General features: G+C 33.5%; 1 protein-coding gene across 1 annotated transcript; it reads left to right on the top strand.

Moving 5' to 3' along the window:
- Positions 1 to 11,744: 11,744 nt before the first annotated feature.
- LOC123199820 (GLABRA2 expression modulator-like) lies at positions 11,745 to 17,875 on the top strand. The gene is given in 4 exon segments (XM_044614891.1): positions 11,745 to 12,336; positions 12,407 to 12,508; positions 15,509 to 15,780; positions 17,399 to 17,875. Coding segments are annotated over 4 exon segments (978 nt in total). The 5' UTR covers positions 11,745 to 11,921; the 3' UTR covers positions 17,588 to 17,875.
- Positions 17,876 to 20,845: the final 2,970 nt, after the last annotated feature.

The raw sequence follows: 20,845 nt of genomic DNA, 5'->3' as shown, positions 1-20,845 counted from the left end.
TGGCCAACATGTTATTGTTTACATAATTAATAAAAAAGTTGATTAATTAATTAATTAATTAACATTTATAATATAAAATTTTATTTTTTATTAAATTTAATAAACTAACTCATTTAAAACCCAATTCATCCTTGCTTGAAGTCTGTTACTGTGTGAATCTAAGGTCCAACCCTGGGTTTGACCTATTAACATCTCTACTTATAAACTATCATCGATAAGTAATTTTAAATTGAATAATTAAAGTGTTGATATTTGTATATTTCATACACTTTCTTATTATAATAGCCTGTGTAAATACGAAAAGTGAAAAAGAATTGGGACTCTTTGGAAGTCTCCTACCATACTAGAATTTAATCCTTAGTTAAAAATTAGTCATTGTTCATGAGAAATTAAGAAATGATAGAGATATGAATAAGATATACAATCAACAAGTAAAGAAATTGACAAGTAATCTTTTACTTATTGACCTAGTGTTCTGTGAACTTTGGTGACTGTTTTTAAACTTTCAAACTACTCTTGAATTTTGAAGTGATCACTGGAAATAGCTGGACTATTCTTAAACTTAATCGGGACTCAAGGTGCACTAAGAGTGATCAACTAATTTTTTTAAGTATGAAAAATTATATTAATATAATTTATAAAATTTTTTTTACATTTTATTATTTTTTATTGACTCTATATTTTATCTTTATTCAATTTTAACCTTTTAAAGTTATTTTTAAGTTTATCACTAATTTTAGGTCTTAGTTGTCTATGTTGGATCGACTAGTATGAATTTACTTTTGAAAAAACATGTATTCTTCTTTCATAATTATATGTTTTATACGATATTCTCTGACCAAGATTTTGTATCCATGTCATATCTTCTCAAGATATTATATCATCAAGATCAGCAACCTAGCGCTAACCAATGGCTAGGCAAAACTTAAGCTCTCTCATAAACTTTCCATTTCAAGGCAACGAAGAGGCATCTAGCTAACAAGGGATCTTTTCAAAATCTTCTTAAAAATATTATTCTATTTCGCATCTATAACTACAACGGAAAGTTATCTTTAGGACTAGATCATCCTAGCTTGATTATAATTTATCCTTAATAGAATACTTGCCTAATCCAAGAATCTTGTACTAAATTTGCACTCATTCACAAATTGAGATTTTATAATTTAAACATATCCATAAATTAAAACATTTGAATTGTAGCGAAACATGAGAAACATTTTTGATTCAAAATCTCTAAATGAGTACAAAATTATGAAAACTTAAACTTATAATTAATAACTTTAACACTTGAAATTAAATATTTTGACAACACTTCATCCCTTGATTGGACTGTAATACCCATCCCCATAAGGGTTATTCTCTAGAGAGAAGTGCTACTAAACTTGACTTATTAAACTTTAAATTTAAATGGTACAACAAAAGCTTCTTGTGAAATTACGAAAATACCTTTAACACAATTCAAATATTGGAAGCATAAAAAGATGTCAAATAACAACCATTAAACATAAGTGTATAGTTGTAACATCTTTTATCCAATAGCTCAACTCACTATCAAGATATTATATACTTTAGATATACAACTCATCATGGTTTTTGTTTTTTGGGTTTTATAATCCAAAACGCGTCTTGACAATTTAAGTAGCTCACAAGTTATTGAACTAGTCTTATCTTAGTATTCTAAAACAATGTGAGATACGCATACAAACTCAACATCTCTCCTATCTATTATCGATGTAGGATTAACCTAAGAGTGTCACATTCACCTCCTTTTATGAGACTCAGTGTCCTTACTAAGATTTGTTTTACCATCACTCAATAGGACACACAAAGTGGCTCTGATATTATTTATAATATCTCTGATCCAATAATCTGACTCATTATCAATATATTGTCCACTATGGACATATAATCCATCATGATTTTGTTTTTGGGTTTTGTAACCTAAAATGCTTCTTGATAATTTAAGGAGCTTACAGACGATTTAACTAATCTTATCTTAATATCTCCAAATAATGCATAATACATATACAAACCCAAACATTATTTTAACACATGCAAACCATATTATTCATCAATGAATCTAAGAATCCACTATAGCAAGAACAATGCCACATTTAGATAATATAACATACAAGAAAATCCATCTTAAGTATTCAAAACCAGGTTAAGATTCATGCAAATTGAGAGAAGAAAACATCCCTACTTACCTGGATTTTTCTAACAAAAGATGACAACCATGAGTTGCTTCTTTCTCTTATCTTTTTGCTGCCGTCGGTGGCCTTTTTCTTGGTTACCTATAACTACTTTTTCTCCCCTGTTCTCTCTTTCTTCTAGAGGCTAAGGGCAAAATGGTGTAAGGTGTTTGACGGCTAGTTATTTTTCCTTTATTCTTCAATACTTCTGGTTGCTGAAAATCAAACTCCAACTGTCAGAGTTTGCTCTCCTTTACCAATTGTCTCTTCTCCCTTAAACTTTTCTCTCTCTCAGTTTGAGTCTAAGAAAAATTCTTGGTTGGTAGCCAGTTTAAGTAGGCGACAACCCTACTTAGTTTTGAACTCCCTTCCTTTTTGTTTTTTTCTTTTAATTCAGACATGCATGGGCTAGCCATCAAGCCCAAACAAGACCCTTTATTTGTTTTAGACCTTAATGAAATTATATTTTTGATTTTGACATAGATTCAATTTGAATTTGACTCGACTTAAAATTAAAATTTAGAAAAAGGACACTAATGCCCTTAGAGCGAACTTAAGGGTGTTACATTTATATCATCTTTACTCAAAGTTTCATCCCTAAAATTTGACTTGACTAGCTCTAGTTGGTGATCTTTCATGCCCAATTCAACCTCTTAGGTAGCCTTTTTGACTTTTTGATTTCTCCAAAGTACTTTGACCAAGGCAATTTGCTTGTTTTGGAGTGTTTTCTCTTTTTTATCTAGTATCTTCATCAGATGCTCTTCGTTTACATGACTTTTAGTAAACTCTAACACCTTAGTTCTCAACACGTGGCTCGAGCCTCCTATGTACCTATGAAGTGACGAGACGTGCAACACATTTATGGATGTGATCCATGCTCACCAGTAAAGCAAGTTTATTAGCTACCTTACTAGTCTTTTCTAATATCTTGAATAGACTAATAAATTTGGAGGCAAACTTTCTTTTCCTGTTAAACCTTATCACATGCCAATAGAGAGCCACTCTAATGAAGACTCAGTCACCTATACCAAATTTGGGGTTTTTCCTTTTCTTACTTGCATAACTCTTCTAACAATCTTGGGTTTGTTTCATTCTTGGTCTAATCAATTGAATAACCTTAATTGTCTTTTCAATCATCTCGAGCCTAAGTGATTGCTTAAGGTAGATCTCTCACCAAAATCATCTTATTGGAGAGGTAACTTGTATTTTTTTTTTCCATATAGAGCCTTCTTAGGTGTCATCTGTATTGTCACCTGATAGTTGTTATTATAGGCAAATTACATTAATGGCAAAATCTTAACCCAGATGGCTTTATGATTTATACAACAAGCTCGAAACATATCTTTAGTTATCTAATTTGTCCTTTTTATCTATTCATTTGTCTATGGATTACATGAAGTGTTGAAGGCCAAAGTCAAGCCTGAGGATCTTTACAAACTCTTCCATACTATAAATACGAATCAATTATCATGGTCAGAGGTCATCGTATAAGGTACTCTATGTAATCTGACTACCTTTCAAATGTAAAATTTTCTAAGCTGATCAGTAAATTTAGTATCCTTAATTGATAAAAGATGTACTAACTTAGTAAATCGGTATATGATTTCCCATAACGCATTATACTATTTCTGAATTCTTAGGAGCCCAATTACAAGATCCATCAAGATGTGCTTCTATTTCTACTCAAGTATGCTCTATCTCAATGGTCTCTAATGTTCAACCTTGATTTGTTGACATGTGAGATATCTTGCTATGAAGTCACCCATATTTTTCTTCGAGTTAGACCACTAAAAACTCTTTTTCATATCTTGGTACATTTTTACACTCTTTAAATTGGTAGTTTAAAAGGAACCATGAGTCTCAGTTAGAATTTTTTATCCAAATTCAGATGCTTGAAGAATGAATACTTAGCCTCAGAATTTCAAAATCTCTTTCTCAACCTGAAACTTGGTCTTGAGGCTTGTTGTTAGTCTTTCTCTCTAATCTTTCTAAATCATACATCCTCAGTCTAAAGAGCTTGAATCTCATCAATCAGAGTTAAATGAATCTTCAATCTTGCTAGTGCATAGTCACTATCTTAATTTGCTCCCTGACTATCTCTTGTTACACTCTCTTTATGTAAATATTTGTGCCAAGGAGATTTTCCTACTTTGTGCATCAATTATGACATTGGCTTTTCTATAATGGTATTTTATCTTACAGTCATAATCCTTGACTAGTTCTAGCCACTACATCTATCACATGTTTAACTCCTTTTGTGTGATGAGATACTTCAAGCTTTTTTAGTTGGTGTAGATGTTGTACTTTACCCCATACAAGTAGTGTTGCCAAATCTTCAGGGTGGATACCATGGTTGCCAATTCTAAGTCTTGTCTCGTATTCCCTTATTTTTTTCAAGGTATAAACTATTGCTTGACCTCATTGCATTAAAACTACTCTCATACTATTGTGTGAAATGTTTGCTAGGATATCAAACTCCACACCATCTTTTAATGGGAAAAGATAAGGGCTAAAGTTAATCTTCTCTTCAGTTCTTAAAACCTTTCTTCATAAGCCTCCCTTCAATGAAATTAGGTTTTTTTTTTTTTTTTCGAGAGCTGTGAGTTATCTAGCTAATCTTGCAAACCCTTCAACAAGTCTTCTCAGTATCTAACTAACTCCATAATCAAAACTTTTCACTTTAGTTAGTCAAATGGATCGTCAATCCTAGGTAGTGGATATTTATTCTTATTGTCACTTTATTGACCTTTTAGTAATCCTTCCATATCTTTAGAGACCCATATTTTTTCTTAATGAATAAGATTGTGACTCCTTAAGAAGAGTGGCTAGATCATATGAATCCACTAGCTAACAATTCGTAGAGTTTTTTTTTAACTCTTGCTGCTTGGTTGGAGTTATTCTATATGAGCTTTCAAAATTGGTGTTGTGCTCGGTGTCAATTCCATGTTGAACTCTATTTCCCTCTTGGGTGTTAGTCTTAGTAACTTATCCAGAGATACATTTGAGAAAATCTTAGATGACTGGCATATCTTTCGAACTGGGGTTCTTCATCTCAACACAACCTATTACATGAGCTAAAAATCCTGTGTATCCTTTCTGTAACATCTTTCTTATTTTCTCGTAGTTTATTACCATACTTCACATATGCCCTCTATCAAAACTACACCTTTCACCCATTGAAGGGTGAACTTGACTTTTTTCCTATTGTAGTTAATTTTAACTCTATATCTTTTAAGGAAATTTGTTCCCATTCTCGTATTGCCATTTGCATTCCTGAATTACTTTCTTTCATCATCTAGGGTTTTTCTTTTCCCTAAATCAGATGACATGGAATGCCAACATGTACACGTTATCTAATACTTACATGGTGAATTTTTTTAATTACTCGTTGATATTATTATTCTATATCAATCATTCTAGGTTGACGTAAGGATTCTATCACTAAGGTAGGTGGCTTATCTCTAAAGTTATCTTATCACCTTATCTATGGGGTATTAACTTATGTCATTTATGCTTTTTGGCAATAACCCTTTCTTTATATATCCTATTCTTTTCATGTTTTATGGGTTGCATGTTATTTTTTATTCCATGAGACATCATTTTTCTTTACATGAACTCTTAGGTTATATGGATCTCACATGTGTATCACGGGTCTCCATGTCCTATTGTCACCCAATAACTTGGAACCATGGTTCTATTCATTTTGTGATCTCTCATATTTCAAGATATGTTTCGCAAGTCATTATGCCAAACCCATTAATCATCTTATCTAGGGCTCAATCCCATATCACCTAATATACATGCGTAAATCAGTGTTCTTAATTCAAACATGCATAAATCTCTCTAACGTGAATTGTTCCTTAAGCCTTTACTAATAAAATAATATCACATAATAATCCCCGAACATATAATATAAAATCTTGCCTCATGTGCTAGAAATCATATATACAAATCTATCATACAATCATAATCATAATATCAGAATCTTCATTTTAGGCTATCGACACCTATGAATCCATCTCTTGCATGTTGCTTCATCACTTAGTCACCACCTCATCTCTAATCTTGTCATTTGCAAATGCAAAGGAATGAGATAAATATAAAACTTAATGAGTAAGGTTGATTTATCCTATGATCTTAAACCTTAATCTATCATTTTCCTTGACTACCGAGGTTATCTTGATCTCGATCTTAGATTGGAATCTAACCAGAATCTCAAGGAATCAACGTACCTATTCTAGTGACAACTATCATGGTAATCTCTCTCTAGTTCAGGTTGTACACTCACTCATCGTCATTCGACGTACTTACCAATCTAGCTAAATCAATCGATGAACCCGTAATCAACAGACTATCTACATCTAAGGAAGTTCTAGCCATTCGATAAACCTACAGTTTTGGTAATGATATATCTCTCAATCTAAAGACACCGATCGTCAAACTTTACCCGATTTACAGGTATACCTAGGTTACGAATACTCCTCTACCACCTTAATAAGCTTAATCTCGATGTCCCATAGGTATCAAATAATCTCAAATCTCACCGAGATTTCTGATCCTTATTGATACCTAATCTCTCAAAAAAACTTTTAAACTTATCTCGAGTCCAATGTATTATCTATTTAAGATTTTTTCTCTCTTTAGTCATATCTATTCTTTTCCTCGGGTAACTTTCTCATGTTCATATCAATTTTTCCCTTAGGTATCTAACCTTTGAGATTTTCTCGTATTCGCATCAAATCTTTCTCCCGGGCATCTAACCCTACGAGTACTTCTTATGTCAATATTATTTTTTGTCTGGGTATCTTACCCTTCGGATATCTATCTTATGTTCGTATCAAACCTTTCCCTCAGGTATCTAACCTTTTGGGTATCTCTTGTATTCATATTAAAATTTTCATTTGGGTTTTAACGCCTCAAAAATCTTTTGTATTTGTATTAAATCCATTCCTTGGGTATGTAACTCCTCAGGTATCCTTCGACACCTCAAGGGTCTTTTATCTTAATTATATCACAATTCTAATAATTTTTAAGTCATATTTAGCCATGCTTAATCAATATACATCAATATATTTTTATTTACTTCAAAGTATGACATATTTTCAATCATATTTAAACATACAAATCAATAGGTTGACGTATGATTCTTTTCAGTCGGAGTCTGGGCATATATCACCATAATTGATTAAATTTTGACGTATTTTCCTTTATCACATGCTAAACCTTATTTCAAAACTTATTTGTGATAGTGGAAAAAGAATTTCTTAATAATTAAAATCAACTCTCAAGAAAGGAATTTTTAGGTTGATTCTCAGGGTGATTTATGGTCTACTTTTCAACCCAAAATCTAACTAGACTCACAATTTGAATGCATCACATTCAAGTGCGTGGGTGGTGTTGTCATAGGGAACCTTCCGGTAGCTTGTCGGCATCCCCAACAGTTGGATTTTTCAACCTGAAGATGACCTATCATCTAGCCAACATCATTACATAATGTACTAATTTCTCTTTATAGGTTGATTCTCGGGTGACTTGTGACCTAATTTTTTTACTAGTAAACCAATCTATACTCGTAACCTAAACACATCACATTCAATAGCATGTGCAACACTTTCAATGGGTAGCTTTCTGAAGCTCATTGACATCCTCGGAAAACCCATTTTTTAGCCAAAACATGGCATGCCATCTACCTTGTATCAACAAATAGTATACCAATTTTCTTTTTTGAGCTAATTCTTATGACCTAATTTTTTGACTAGAAAACCATTTTGTACTTGTAACTGAAACATATCATGTTCAAGAGCGTGTGTGACACATTCATGAGGTACCTTTTGGAAGCTTGTCGACATCCCTAGAAAGTAGATTTTTTAGCCAAAAGTTGTCATGTCATCCAACCCAATAACATCATATAATATAATAACTTCACACATGTACTTAATATAAAGGAAAAAGTTACTTTCCTATATCTTGCAGTACATGCCACCTCATAAAATCACATGCCACACATCTTAATCTAGCGAAAAAAATTTCAAGAATCAATGCAAGGTTATGGCATTCACGAAATGTGTTTTCTTCAGCAAACTTCTTGGCTTGTTCTTCTTGGAATTTTCAAGACAAGAACTCAACACAAGGAAGTCCTAATATCCTTATATCAATCACAACATGCAGATTAGAACATTCCATTATTTTAACACGTGCAAACCATATTATTCATCAACAAATCTAAGAATCCACTCTAGCAAAAACTATGCCACATTTAGAGAATATAACACTTAAGAAAATCTATCCTAAGTATTCAAAACCAAGCTAAGATTCATGCAAACTGAGAGAAGAAAACATCCCTACTTACTTGGATTTTTCTGGCAAAAGATGACAGTTATGAGCTACTTATTTCTACTCTCTTTGTTCTGTTATCGGTGGCCTTCTTCTTGGTTTTTAGTGGCTAGTTTTTCTCCCCTACTCTTTCTTTCTTCTAGTGTCCAGGAGTAAGATGGTGTAAGGATTTTGGTGGCTGTTTTTTTCCTCTTTTCTTCAATATTTTTTGTTACTGAAAATCAACCTCCAATTGCCAAATTTTGCCCTTATCTATTGACTATCTCTTCTTCCTTAAACTCTTTCTCTTTCTCATGGTTTGAGTCCAAGAGGAATTCTTGGGTGGTAGTTGATTTAAGTAGTTAACAATCCTACTTAGTTTTAAACTCCTTTTCTCTCCCATTTTCTTTGTTCTTTTCTTTTGTTTTTTTCTTTAATTCACATATGTATGCCCAACCATCAAAGCCCAAACGAAACCTTTATTTGTTTTTGGCTCGATCAAATTTCTATTTTTGATTTTGACCTAAATTTACCTTGAATCTAACTTGACTCTAAATTGATATTTGGGAAAGGACCCTAATACCTTTGAAGTATACCTAAGGGTGTTACAATCTCTATATAACGAGACATGATTTTATAATTTCACAATTTTTTGCTCATACACATTGATGACGCCCATGCACCTCAAACCCTTACTCGTTCACATAGGTCCTAACGAATAAATTATGTTCATTTGAGCCTCCATTGATTTGTGCTTTGTGTGGATACCAAGACACAATCCTATAGTTAGAGTGAGAGCAAAAATCTACTTGTTTTAACAATGAAAAAACAAAAGAGCCACCCACCTAGGTATGGTTTCTTCATATTCACCCTATGTTAGTAAATGAACATTTGTAATATGATGACTATAAATGGATCTCAGTTGGGTTCATGGCTTTGTGTGAGTTATTTGAAAAATTATTAATTTACGTTTTTGATATGCTTGCCTTTTCATTACACCATGATTTCCCTACAAAAGTCACTATAAAACTACTCTTGATTGTTGGAGATCAGCTATGCACGGTTATGAATTTCTCTCTTTTTATCTCCATTGGGATAATGTTGTATTTAGACTAATAAGGATACGTGTAATATATTGGCTAAAATTGTAGAGTTGCTTCCTTAAATAAAATTCTGATTGTAATGGATGTCATAAGTGTGCATCTTTTGATGCATGATTGTACATCGAATTTTCTCTCATTGATGTAATATGATTTTCCTATCGTTTATATGAAAAATTGATGTATGGTAATGCAACCTTCATGCAAAACTATACATCAAGCCTAATTTCATAATATTTACACGCTCAGTCAATTTTCCAAGCATAATAATAATTCTAACTTGTAAAATGACTAAAATAACCTTTTACCATACCTGTGGGTGTTATATTTCTCTTATCCTTAAATAGAATTTTATCCTCAAGATTAACTTGAGTAGTCTAAGACAACGCTCTCCCATGTCCCAGTTAACGTTTTAGGTGGCTTCTTCTACCTTGTACTTTCTCCAAAGGACTTTCACTAGTAGAATCATTTTATTCCATTGCACTTTTACCTTTCTATCCTTTGTACTCAATACATGAGTCAGATCCCCCACATACTTCGAAGCAACAAGATATGAAATATATTTAAAACAAACTATCAAATGGACTAATGAATCTAGGAGCTAAGTTGCCTTTTCTCCCCAACCTCAAGACTTATGTAGGGCTAATATGAGGAAAAACGTTATCACCTACATGGGGAAAACCTCATGTCAAAATGGTTTGTCAATGACCACAAGTTTCAGTAGTCATTGATATTTGTTAGTAAGTTTGTCAAAGATATTAACTCTTGTATTCAGAAGTGATAAATTCTTTGTTGATCTACTATCACCTTCGTACATCTCTCAGTATGATTAATCAATACCATTTTGGTAATTTTTTCTCAAAAATTACTTAAAACTGTTTTCAAACCATATTGATTCTTGTATAAGATGGACCAATGACCTTAATTTTAAGAATGACATGTAACATGATTTGTTTGAGGGTATATTCTAAGACACTAAGGTAATCATCCATAAGGAATTCTCTTGATAGGTCAATTTGGTAAGCAAGTTTGCACAACATGCACTTATGTGTTATACCGAACCATTGACAAACAATTTTGACACATTTAATTTATCATTACCTTCTAGTTTGGTCATTTAATAATAAAATAGTTTTAACCATATTGTTTATGCCATTAGTTAGAATAACACCTAGATTATGAATGTTTTTAATCCTACCATATTATTTGCTGCCGTTACATATCTTGCGTAAAAATCTTAATTAAGTACATTAATAAGTGATGACATCAATCATATTTGTATTGCTTTTGTAATAAAAAACAGTAGTGTTATTGAAATTTCATAATAAATACTGTTGACAAATTTTTCATAAACTTTTTTGTAAAAGCTATAGACTAATTTTTTTATAGGCCAAACGACTATTTCCCACCCAAGGTTTGATGTTTTCTCAAGTTTCCACCCATTAACTATGGAAATATCAAACACCCACCCATGACCGGTTAAATTTAACCAAACCCTAACGTCTGAAACTTTTATCTCTTTTTGCCCCCCTAAACTTTAAAAACTAAAATTTTTTCTTAGTCTAAGTTTTAAAAAATGACAGTTTTACCTTAGGGTTTGGTTTTGAAATCTCCGGCGACCTCTCCAGCTCTATTGCCGACGACGTCTCCCTCCCGAGATGAAGTTCTTCGTCTCCCAAGGCGTCTTCGACGCCGATCGGACCTCCAAATGGGAGGAAAGGGATCATTGGAAGGAGAGAATGCTTCGGGAGGGAGACGCCGTCGGTAATGGAGCCGGAGAGATCGTCGGAGATTTTAAAACTAAACCCTAGGGTGAAACTGCCATTTTTTAAAACTTAGGCTGAGGAAAAATTTTAGTTTTCAAAGTTTAGGAGGATAAAATAGATTATATTTTAGTTTATTTTTAAATATTATAGAGAAAATGACGATTTTACCCTTACCACCGTTATTTTTAACTGACTATGGATAGGTATTTGGTGTTTCCATAGTTAAAAGGTAGAAACTTGTCATTACAACATACCTTGGGTGGGACATAGTCGTTTGACCTTTTTTATACTATAAGAAAAAGAAATATAAATGAAAAATGAAAAAAAAAATATTGATAAGGATTGACGAATCAAACCATGCATGTAGTCTAGTCAAAATGGTCCATCCAGTTTTTCTTGGCGCTAGAAAAAGTCATCTCTTTCTACGGCTCATCACCGCTCTTTACGCTTAACCGTCCTTCAAATCTTTTGATCAAAACTTCTCCCACACATTTCAAACGCCATTTCTAAACTCACTCCCAAAGTCGTAACTCCCGAAACTTCGAGTACCCATGGATCAACAACCTTCTATTCCTAAGTCGGCGGATATTATTGACCGCAACAAGCGGGAACTTCCGGCCCAGGCGACCGACCCGAAGCCCAATCTGAGCCCAGGACCCGCCGACACCGACGAGACAACCAATGGAGAGGCCAATGATAACTGGCAACTTATAGAAATGGGATCCGAGTCTCATGCAGTTGACGCTCAAGCTGAAACCCAGAATATGAACCACACAGAAAAGTCCACCAATCAGACGGAATCGTTGCCTACGGTATCGAAATCTGTCCACTGGAGCACTGACTTGGTAACCGAATCGCACGCTTCGAATACTCGTAATTACGATTATAACATGTCTGATCGTGACGGATCCAATCCTTATGTTTCTCACAGTCCGGCTGTACAGTCCTCTTCATTTTCTTTTAAAGGTATATACCGTATGTTCTATATAGGATTTGTGTATTTGTATAATTATACTTTTGTTAATTCCTGTATCAGATACGATGGTGAATGTGAAAGACATGCTCGGGCGCTGGAGTAAGAGAGTTGGAGAAGCAACGAGAAAAGCTGAGGATCTAGCGGGAAACACATGGCAGCATTGTTAGTCTTATTTTCCGTTTTATTTTAGTTTTTAGTTATTCAATTATTTGTTGTTTGGAAGTTGAATGTAAGAATATATTTATTCTTTTTATCTAGTTTTGGATATAGGAGATAATGTCTGGTTGAAAATGTTTCTCAATTGAATTGGACGCGTTGGTGACCTGAAACTGACCCATTGTTATGGTTTTATACAAATATAGGAGTGTTATAATTCATCAATGAAACTAGTATAACCACTGAAAGCTTGGACTAACTGTGAGGACTTACTAATGATTAAACAATATAGGAGATAGACCTAACGGAAAGCCGAGGAAATATAATTTGGCTTACTGTGGGTTGAATGAGTTGTTAAGGGTCTTAATGTTAAATATAGACGATATACTCTCATCGGAAAGCAGAGGATTTTGGATTAGAAACTTAAAGTGATTTAACAAAGTATTGAAGCTGGGGAAATTTCATAAGCAAGCTTTGGAATTTTGAGTTATGGAAAATCATTTGATTGGTCGCTACAGATTCAATTTTATCTTCCTTACCTCTGATTTCTACATGCATAGGCATCTCACTTCTTTGACTGTGAGACTTAAGGACATGCTTGCATAATGAGGATCATGAGAATCAATATCTCTAAACTTCAATTCTCTACTTCGGTTCTTTTACCAGTCATTACATAACTTTTTTCCTTCCTATGTAGATGGTGATGATGAGATAAACCATTCTTTTCCTCTTTAATCTTCATATTCCTACATGGCGTTTATCTGTCTGGAAGACTACCCTTTTGAAGCTCCACTAATCTCTTTGCTACATTAATTGTGGACAAAATGTCCCTTTGCAACTATGGGGAAGTCCAAGGTTGTAGTCTAGCTATGCAGTTGATTGAATATAATCCTTGCTCATGTTATGTATTTACAGCATGATTCCCATTTTCCTTGACACGTTCACCAACCGAGTGACTATTCTTAGCTGTCCATTTCTTTCTGTAATTCCTCCCAAGTGTTGATGAAACAAGAAGTTTTCTCTTAATCTCCACATACTTTGATGCCATTAACTTGCCACAAGATCGGTGAGGTAAAGGATTATGGTATTTACATTGTCCATTTTGTCCTTCCATTCTAAGTGCATTTAAGTACCTCTCATTGTGCCACATAAAATTGTTTAGCTACTTTGCATTCCTCTTCCCCTTAAGGACTCCAGGGGTTGGGCGCCTTTTACTACAAAAATGTGCATGCTGCATTTGGCATTATTGAGTTGTTGGCAACTGCCTTCTAGCTCAATGCCTAATCTACTGTGATCTCCTTCAAGCCTAAGTCAAGCTTCCTATGTCATGCTTTTAAACTCACCAATGTATCCCACACCCTTGCTTAAAAACTAAGTTCTCTTGATGCTGCCTCATGGTAGAATTAACAATGTTGAGCTCATTTATCATGTTATGTGCCATACCCTTAAGTTCCTCCATGTATTGTTACAGGTGATTTAGTCTTTCCAAAGTGTCATCATGATTAGTTCCACCCCGATCTCCTTGAGATCATTTACCATGTTATGCAACATACTCTTAAGCTTCTCTATTGTTGTTACAGTCTATCTACTATTTTTAAATAGTTATGATTAGTTCCACCCTGACCTCCTTGGCCTCTAATGCCACTGGAGTTGTCCTAGCAATGAATTGTCTTCCTCAAATTAGGAGCAATCTCGCATCCCTAGTGTCCTAATCAAAACTTATATATTTTTCATATCTATCTCAATACTTCAAATAACCTCCTCTATAAACCTTGGCCAGTGTCAATTTCACAATTGTATCTTTGCCATTGTGTCTAACTGCCAATGTTCTCAGTTCAGAAAGGATCTCCTTCATGTATGACACTGTTACTGTCACAGTTTAAGGATTTTTTTTTTATTTGTATTGCACAACCTTAACTGCTGAAGCTCTTCAAAATTTAGCCTTTACATAGGCTTGCTTCACATCAAAAAAGAGGTTTAGATATGATAATGAGAACATTGAGAAGACTGGACACAATTAATGTTTTCGTCAAGAATTTGTATTGCGAGCTTAAGAGATTTAGTGTGTATAGTGGATTATATTTTCTATTCTGCACTCTCTATCATTAGATCTTCCATTCAATTGGGGATTCTCCTATTTATAGGCTTTTCCAACTTCTCAATTTATGGCTACTGCTTATCGCATTCTCTACAACTAATTTTTTGCATAATATGGTTAATATTCTACTTCTATAATGCACTTAAACTCCTAAGATAGTTAAAACACATTCTTTTCCTGCAGTATGTTAAGACTATGTATGAAATTCTGGACTATAAGGTATAAACATTCTTGAGTGCTCTATAGACTTGTTGATTCTTCTCTCATACTTTTGAGACTTCTATTTGCTTTTGGAATATTGTAAAAAATTCATGAAGTTACATTAGTTTCTATGTTGTTTGGAATCTTCTATAGCCTTGCATATTGTGTAGAACCTTCGAGGACTTTCTGCAACATTTCAGAAGATTTCTAGCACGTTCTTGAAACATATAGCTTATCTGAAGGACTTTGAATTATTCCAGAAAATTCGCTGTTAATGAAAATTTACTGAAACACTGGACGCAAATTCAATCCATGCCTAAGCATAATCACCTTCATTATCTGTTGAAAATTTGCTGTTTAGTCTGATTGAAGAAAAGAGTAGATAAGGAAAGAAACAAGAGCAAACAGGTGGCAGTTGGAATGATGACTGATGGAGAGGAGCAACCTTGTGAATGCTGAAGATAGGATGAAGGGGCAATATGTAATCGACACTTTTCTTAATTTGACCAACCAAAAAACTTAAAAAAAAAAAATTAGGATCCTAGCACATGGCATTTCCCTAACATGCAAAATTTATCCAAACTCTCTGATTTTTGCTTTTTTCTATGGCAATTACTTGGTTATCTGTTTCTTATTTGTACATTACCATCCTTTGTTGTCTTACATGCATAAATTCACTGATGTGACCCTTTTCTGCATTAAATTAGTGAAAACATCTCCAAGTTTTGCTGATGCTGCAATAGGAAGACTAGCACAGGGAACAAAAGTTCTGGCAGAAGGTGGTTATGAGAATATTTTTAGACAAACTTTTGAGACTGTTCCTGAGGAGCAACTTTAAAATTCATATGCGTGTTACTTATCCACATCAGCTGGTCCAGTGATGGGAATCTTATATGTATCTACAGCAAAGCTTGCATTCTGTAGTGACAACCCGCTTTCTTATAAATCTGGTAGTCAAATGGAATGGAGCTATTATAAGGTATTTTGCTGTGCTTCTAAATACATTATTGTTGTTGTTGTTGTTAGTAGCATAATTAATATTATTTTGAAGAGAGATGTTTGTCTGGAGATCCTAATTTTTTTTTTTTCAATCCGTTAGATTATGTTTAGGTGATAGGTGATTAGTTTTTATTTAAAATTGAGGACTCTTATTTGTGTGGATGAGCATTATATGAAGTGGTATGCCTGAGATTGTGATTTAATGTTACTGTGAGATACAAAGAAGAAATATTGTTCCCCCTTGCAGCCTATTTATGGATGATTTCCCATCTTGTAAATTGTAGTAGTACAGAGTATGGATAAGTAGAGTAATATTTCATTGTCCATTGTGTAACTTATGAAGTTACTAGATTATTTGCTAATTCATTTTAATCAGCATGAAGTATCATGTGCTTTTGTTCTGTGTAATACTCCTCATCACATCACACCTTTTTCCTATCGCACTTACATGGCCTGCTAAGTTATTGTGATAACATCTTTGTGAGTGTATGTATTCTTGTGGTTTATATATGTGAATGATTAACGAAAGCAGATTCCGCTTTTTATTATTTCAATTCAATGACTAGGCCCAGGTATTTTGAGATTGGATTCTAGGTAACCTTAAAGTGATTCCTTTGGAGGTGTATTTGTTCCTCACTTAGTGCTTTAGAAGGTCTATTTTGGGTTGATATATATTTGCTTCACCATCATAAATTTTGGGAATAGTTCTTACCGTATAATTTTTTTTGAATATTTGTTGTGATTATGCTATATTAGTCTTTTCATTTCATACCTAATGGAATTTGAGCCATGGAGGAATCATTTGATGTATCTCTAAATGAGATGGTAATATTGTCACTAAAATTTGAGCCATGGAGGAAATTATTGTATTTGGCTTGATATCAGATGGTGATATTTCACTTTCTGTTTTCCTGGATCTGATTAGGAAGATTATGTGTGGGGTTTATGAGACCAGTTTCCATTTCAGTTTAGGGTGGACTGAATTTAAAGGTGCTAGATGGGGACTCAGTATTTAAAACTCTTGAGTGGATCTTTCTCATTTCTTCTGGAGGTGTTGCATGATTCTCTTATTAGAGGTTCTAATAATTTACCTGTAATTTGCAAGTTTGTTGAACTTCCTAAAATAAGGGATAGAATGAAAAGAAATTGTACAGTGACAAGAGAGAATAATTTAATGACATTGGGTTTAGTCCATCCATCTTTAATATGCTCTAGATCAAATTCATTCTTATTTTTTACCAATTAAGATGCCCTTGCTTCATAACCTCAGTGATGTACAACATTTTTACTTAAATCTTCTGTGGTTGTGGTTGGCATCTGGCCCATAATAGATTTTTGTGTTCCTTATTTTGTCAAAGAGAAGCTGGCACTGGGGGAAATACATTCTTCTTATTTGGACAAGCTATTATGAACTCTGAAGTTATTAGCACATGGTATTCATTAGTTTATTTTTACGAAAATCTATTAGCCAAAATTTAATACTTTAGGTGGCATTCTTATTTTTTTTATCTTTGTGCAGTGTTGCATACTGTTATCATTTGTTCTTTCCATATTCATGATTTTCTCTGACAAATATTGACACCTTTTACCTTAAATAGGTAGTTATTCCATTACATCAGCTTAGAGCTATCAATCCTTCAGCAAGCAGAGACAATCCTGCCGAGAAATATATACAGGTTATATCTGTTGATAATCATGAGTTTTGGTTCATGGGCTTTTTAAACTACAATGGTGCTGTGGAGTTCCTGCAGGGAACTTTGGAGACCTGCAATGTGGAGTCTGCCTGATACTTGATTTGGCTCAAGCTTTTAGACTGCTGTAAGATGTTCTTCATTCAATCACCAACTTTCTATCCATGTTGCTGAAAGGGCTTGCAGCTCATATTTAGAAATTAAACTAGGTAATTGTAGAAATTATGTCTGGAATATTTTTGGGAAGGAGCAGGTAGAAAATTTCATGCTTTTATTTTGTTCATATGGTTGTAATTTTTGCCTTCAACTTTTTCGGGAAGCTTTATACTGTATTAAATCTTTAATGAATCCAGTGAAATTTACATTTGTTTCCCGATTGGGTAAGTCTCTGAATTTGTGTCATTTCCAAGGTTTGGTGATTGTTGCTGTTACTTTTTATCTAGTTAACCACTAGTATATAAGCATTATAGTTCTTATCTTAATGTGTTTTGTATGTGGTATCAGTTATATTCAACTATATAATCAACACTTCATGCCCAGAGCTTTGTGGATTAATAATCATATGGTTAGTATGGAACTTGTGAATGCATCCAAGTCACTCCAGTATTTGCAGATACCATATTTTAAATGAACACAAAGTAGCATTGAGCCAATAACTCAACATTTCTGTTGCTCTAAAGACTTGATAATATGTTTCCAGTCATCTGCGTTGCTTTTATCTGGGTATTTATCTGTCTGTCTATTTTGCTATTAACCTTTTGAGTTGTACCAGGAATTTGTTTACATCGTTTTCAAGTTGATGGCTATGCACTTGAGATTGGCATTCGGACAACTGGGTACATAAATGCCTGATTTGGTCAGCACGCAAATGAACATTAGAGATATTTCATGCATAGCAATGTTATTTATAATCTTAGAAAACTAGACTGAGATGTGTCAAATAACTTTGTCATAATGTGCAATCTAAAAAAAAAAAATGCCCAGTTAAGAAATATCTTTAATTCTAATAATGCCGGACTTACTCGAGCTTTCTCTTTGTTCAAAAACTAATACTAGTGTTACATTTAGTATTTGTTGTCACTCACACTCATTACATTCAATGATAGATAATTTTAGTACTTTGATATGAAATCTTGCGCTGAAGTATATGTAATTCATTGCATGAAGATAATAAAATGCAGGAGCGTTTTTTAAGTGATTTGACTGATTCTTTTAGAATTTACGTTTACATTTATGTTATTGAGATTTTAATGTAAAATTAAAACAATAATAATATCAATGTAAAAACTGTTATCCATGTTTATTTAGAAGTTTCTATTTATAAGACAAAGGATAGGGTTACAAGTAACCATGTAATTAATTGTATTAAGTCCCAATACAATAATGAATCTAGATTTTTTATTCAATTTCACTTCAATGGAAAGTAGATAACTGCATGATATTGAATTGATAGGAAGTGATTGCTATCTTATAAAGGTATGAGGTAAAGATTGAACGAAACTTCAAACTGTGAGAGATAAGTCTGACGTGTTGAGCAAATGATGGGAATGGTTAAATCTATCAAGTCTCTTTATTCCTGCTATTTTTGTATAAAAGAACTTCGACCCATGTTTTTTGGGTTGGGCTACATGTAGATAATATGGTCAGTCACCTTTTTAGAGTTGCTTTCATAAGTTTAATTGCACAATAACTGTCTCCCAATTTCTAGAGTGTAAGTAGAGTTTCGAAAACTCTTTACCTTTACATATGGACTATCAAGACCTCTACTTCAAAGGATGCCATGAAAATAATGTTTTTACATTGTATTTAATTCATTACATGATCGTTTTGTGTATCTATCATGGCGGTTCAAATTGCTATGTTTTTTATAATGCATGATTTGTGTACTTTACTGGATCAAGAACATGTGTCATGTACTTGACTAAAACCACCGATATCACATCCTGCTCAATCCCAAACTATATATAAAAATGCTTTAATCCATCTTCACCTTAGAATTTGAAGTTTTCTAACTTTCCATAAACTTGTAGCATTAACAAAGTTTTCATATTCCTATAATGAAAATGATAGGTCCTAGTCAAAGTTGATAAAATTGTTGTAATGGAATAGTATTCTACTTAGGGTAAGAATAAACCACAGTATTTTAGATGGAATAAGCTTGTTTTATTATCGCATTGCAAAAAGTTAAATACAAAAGGAAAATAACAACTTTTCCTAATCCTTAGATCACATCTCTAAGAAAAATGGCTAATTGTAATAGAGTAACCAAAATTATTGAAATAAAATAACAATTACTTGACCTATTCTAAAGCAAGCTTTGTGACATGCTCCACCAACTCAAACCAAGTCTTTACTATCAATGATCTTCCAAAGCTTTTGAACTCCTTGCATAGCCCATGTAGTTAATCACAATATTTTGGATTTCTAATGGGCACTCTTTGAGACCTTCTTGGCTTATCCATACCTCCCTATTTGACAAGAACCTGGTCCTCAAGGTTCATGTTAATGAATATATCCCTCATTTCTTGAGTGTTTTCCTATGTAGCATCTTTTACAAGAAGTTTTTTCCATTTGATTAAGTTTTTTTCAATAAACTTAGACCCTTTCTTGACCCAATATGTGTCCAATATAGCCTTTGGTTTTATGATAAAATCACCATCTTCAACAACAAAGGGCAATTCAGTACTAAGCTCAAAGGCATCTCCTAACTTTCTTTTAAGTAGTGACACACGGAAGATTGGGTGAAGGTAAGAATTAGCTGAAAGTTTAAGCTTGTAGGCCACTTTTCCAATTTTTTCTTCAATTTGATATGGATTGTAAAATCAGCTTGCAACCTTTTGATAAGCTCGTTTAAAAATTAATTGCTAGCGGTAAGGATAGAGCTTAAGAAACACCAAGTTGCCTACTTGGTATTCAATGTCCTGTCGCTTAGAATCTTTTCTTTGCTTAATTCTATTATTTGTTGCATACAAATTGTCTTTGAGTTGTCAAGCAAAGCATCTCGTGAAGCAAGATTTTGGTCCACTTTATGTATCGGACAATTGCCTTCACGATAATGTGGAATCATTGGTGGTAATCTTCCATAGAGAGCTTGAAAGGGAGTCAATCCTGTAGAGGCATGATAGGTTGTATTATACTAGAATTCAACCCATGGAAGAAAAGAATTCCACTCTCGATGATGCTGGTATGTAAAACACCAGAGACATTGTTTAATGTAGCAATTAACCATTTTTGATTGTCTATCCTTTTGAGGATGATAGACGGAGCTCATCTTCAATTGCATACTTGACATCTTGAAGAATTCCTACCAAAAATGACTGATGAACATTGGGTCTCGGTCACTTATGATAGATT

Source organism: Mangifera indica, chromosome 16 (assembly GCF_011075055.1).
Source record: "Mangifera indica cultivar Alphonso chromosome 16, CATAS_Mindica_2.1, whole genome shotgun sequence".
NCBI lineage: Eukaryota > Viridiplantae > Streptophyta > Magnoliopsida > Sapindales > Anacardiaceae > Mangifera > Mangifera indica.
This window is presented reverse-complemented; position numbering and strand designations above follow the sequence as displayed.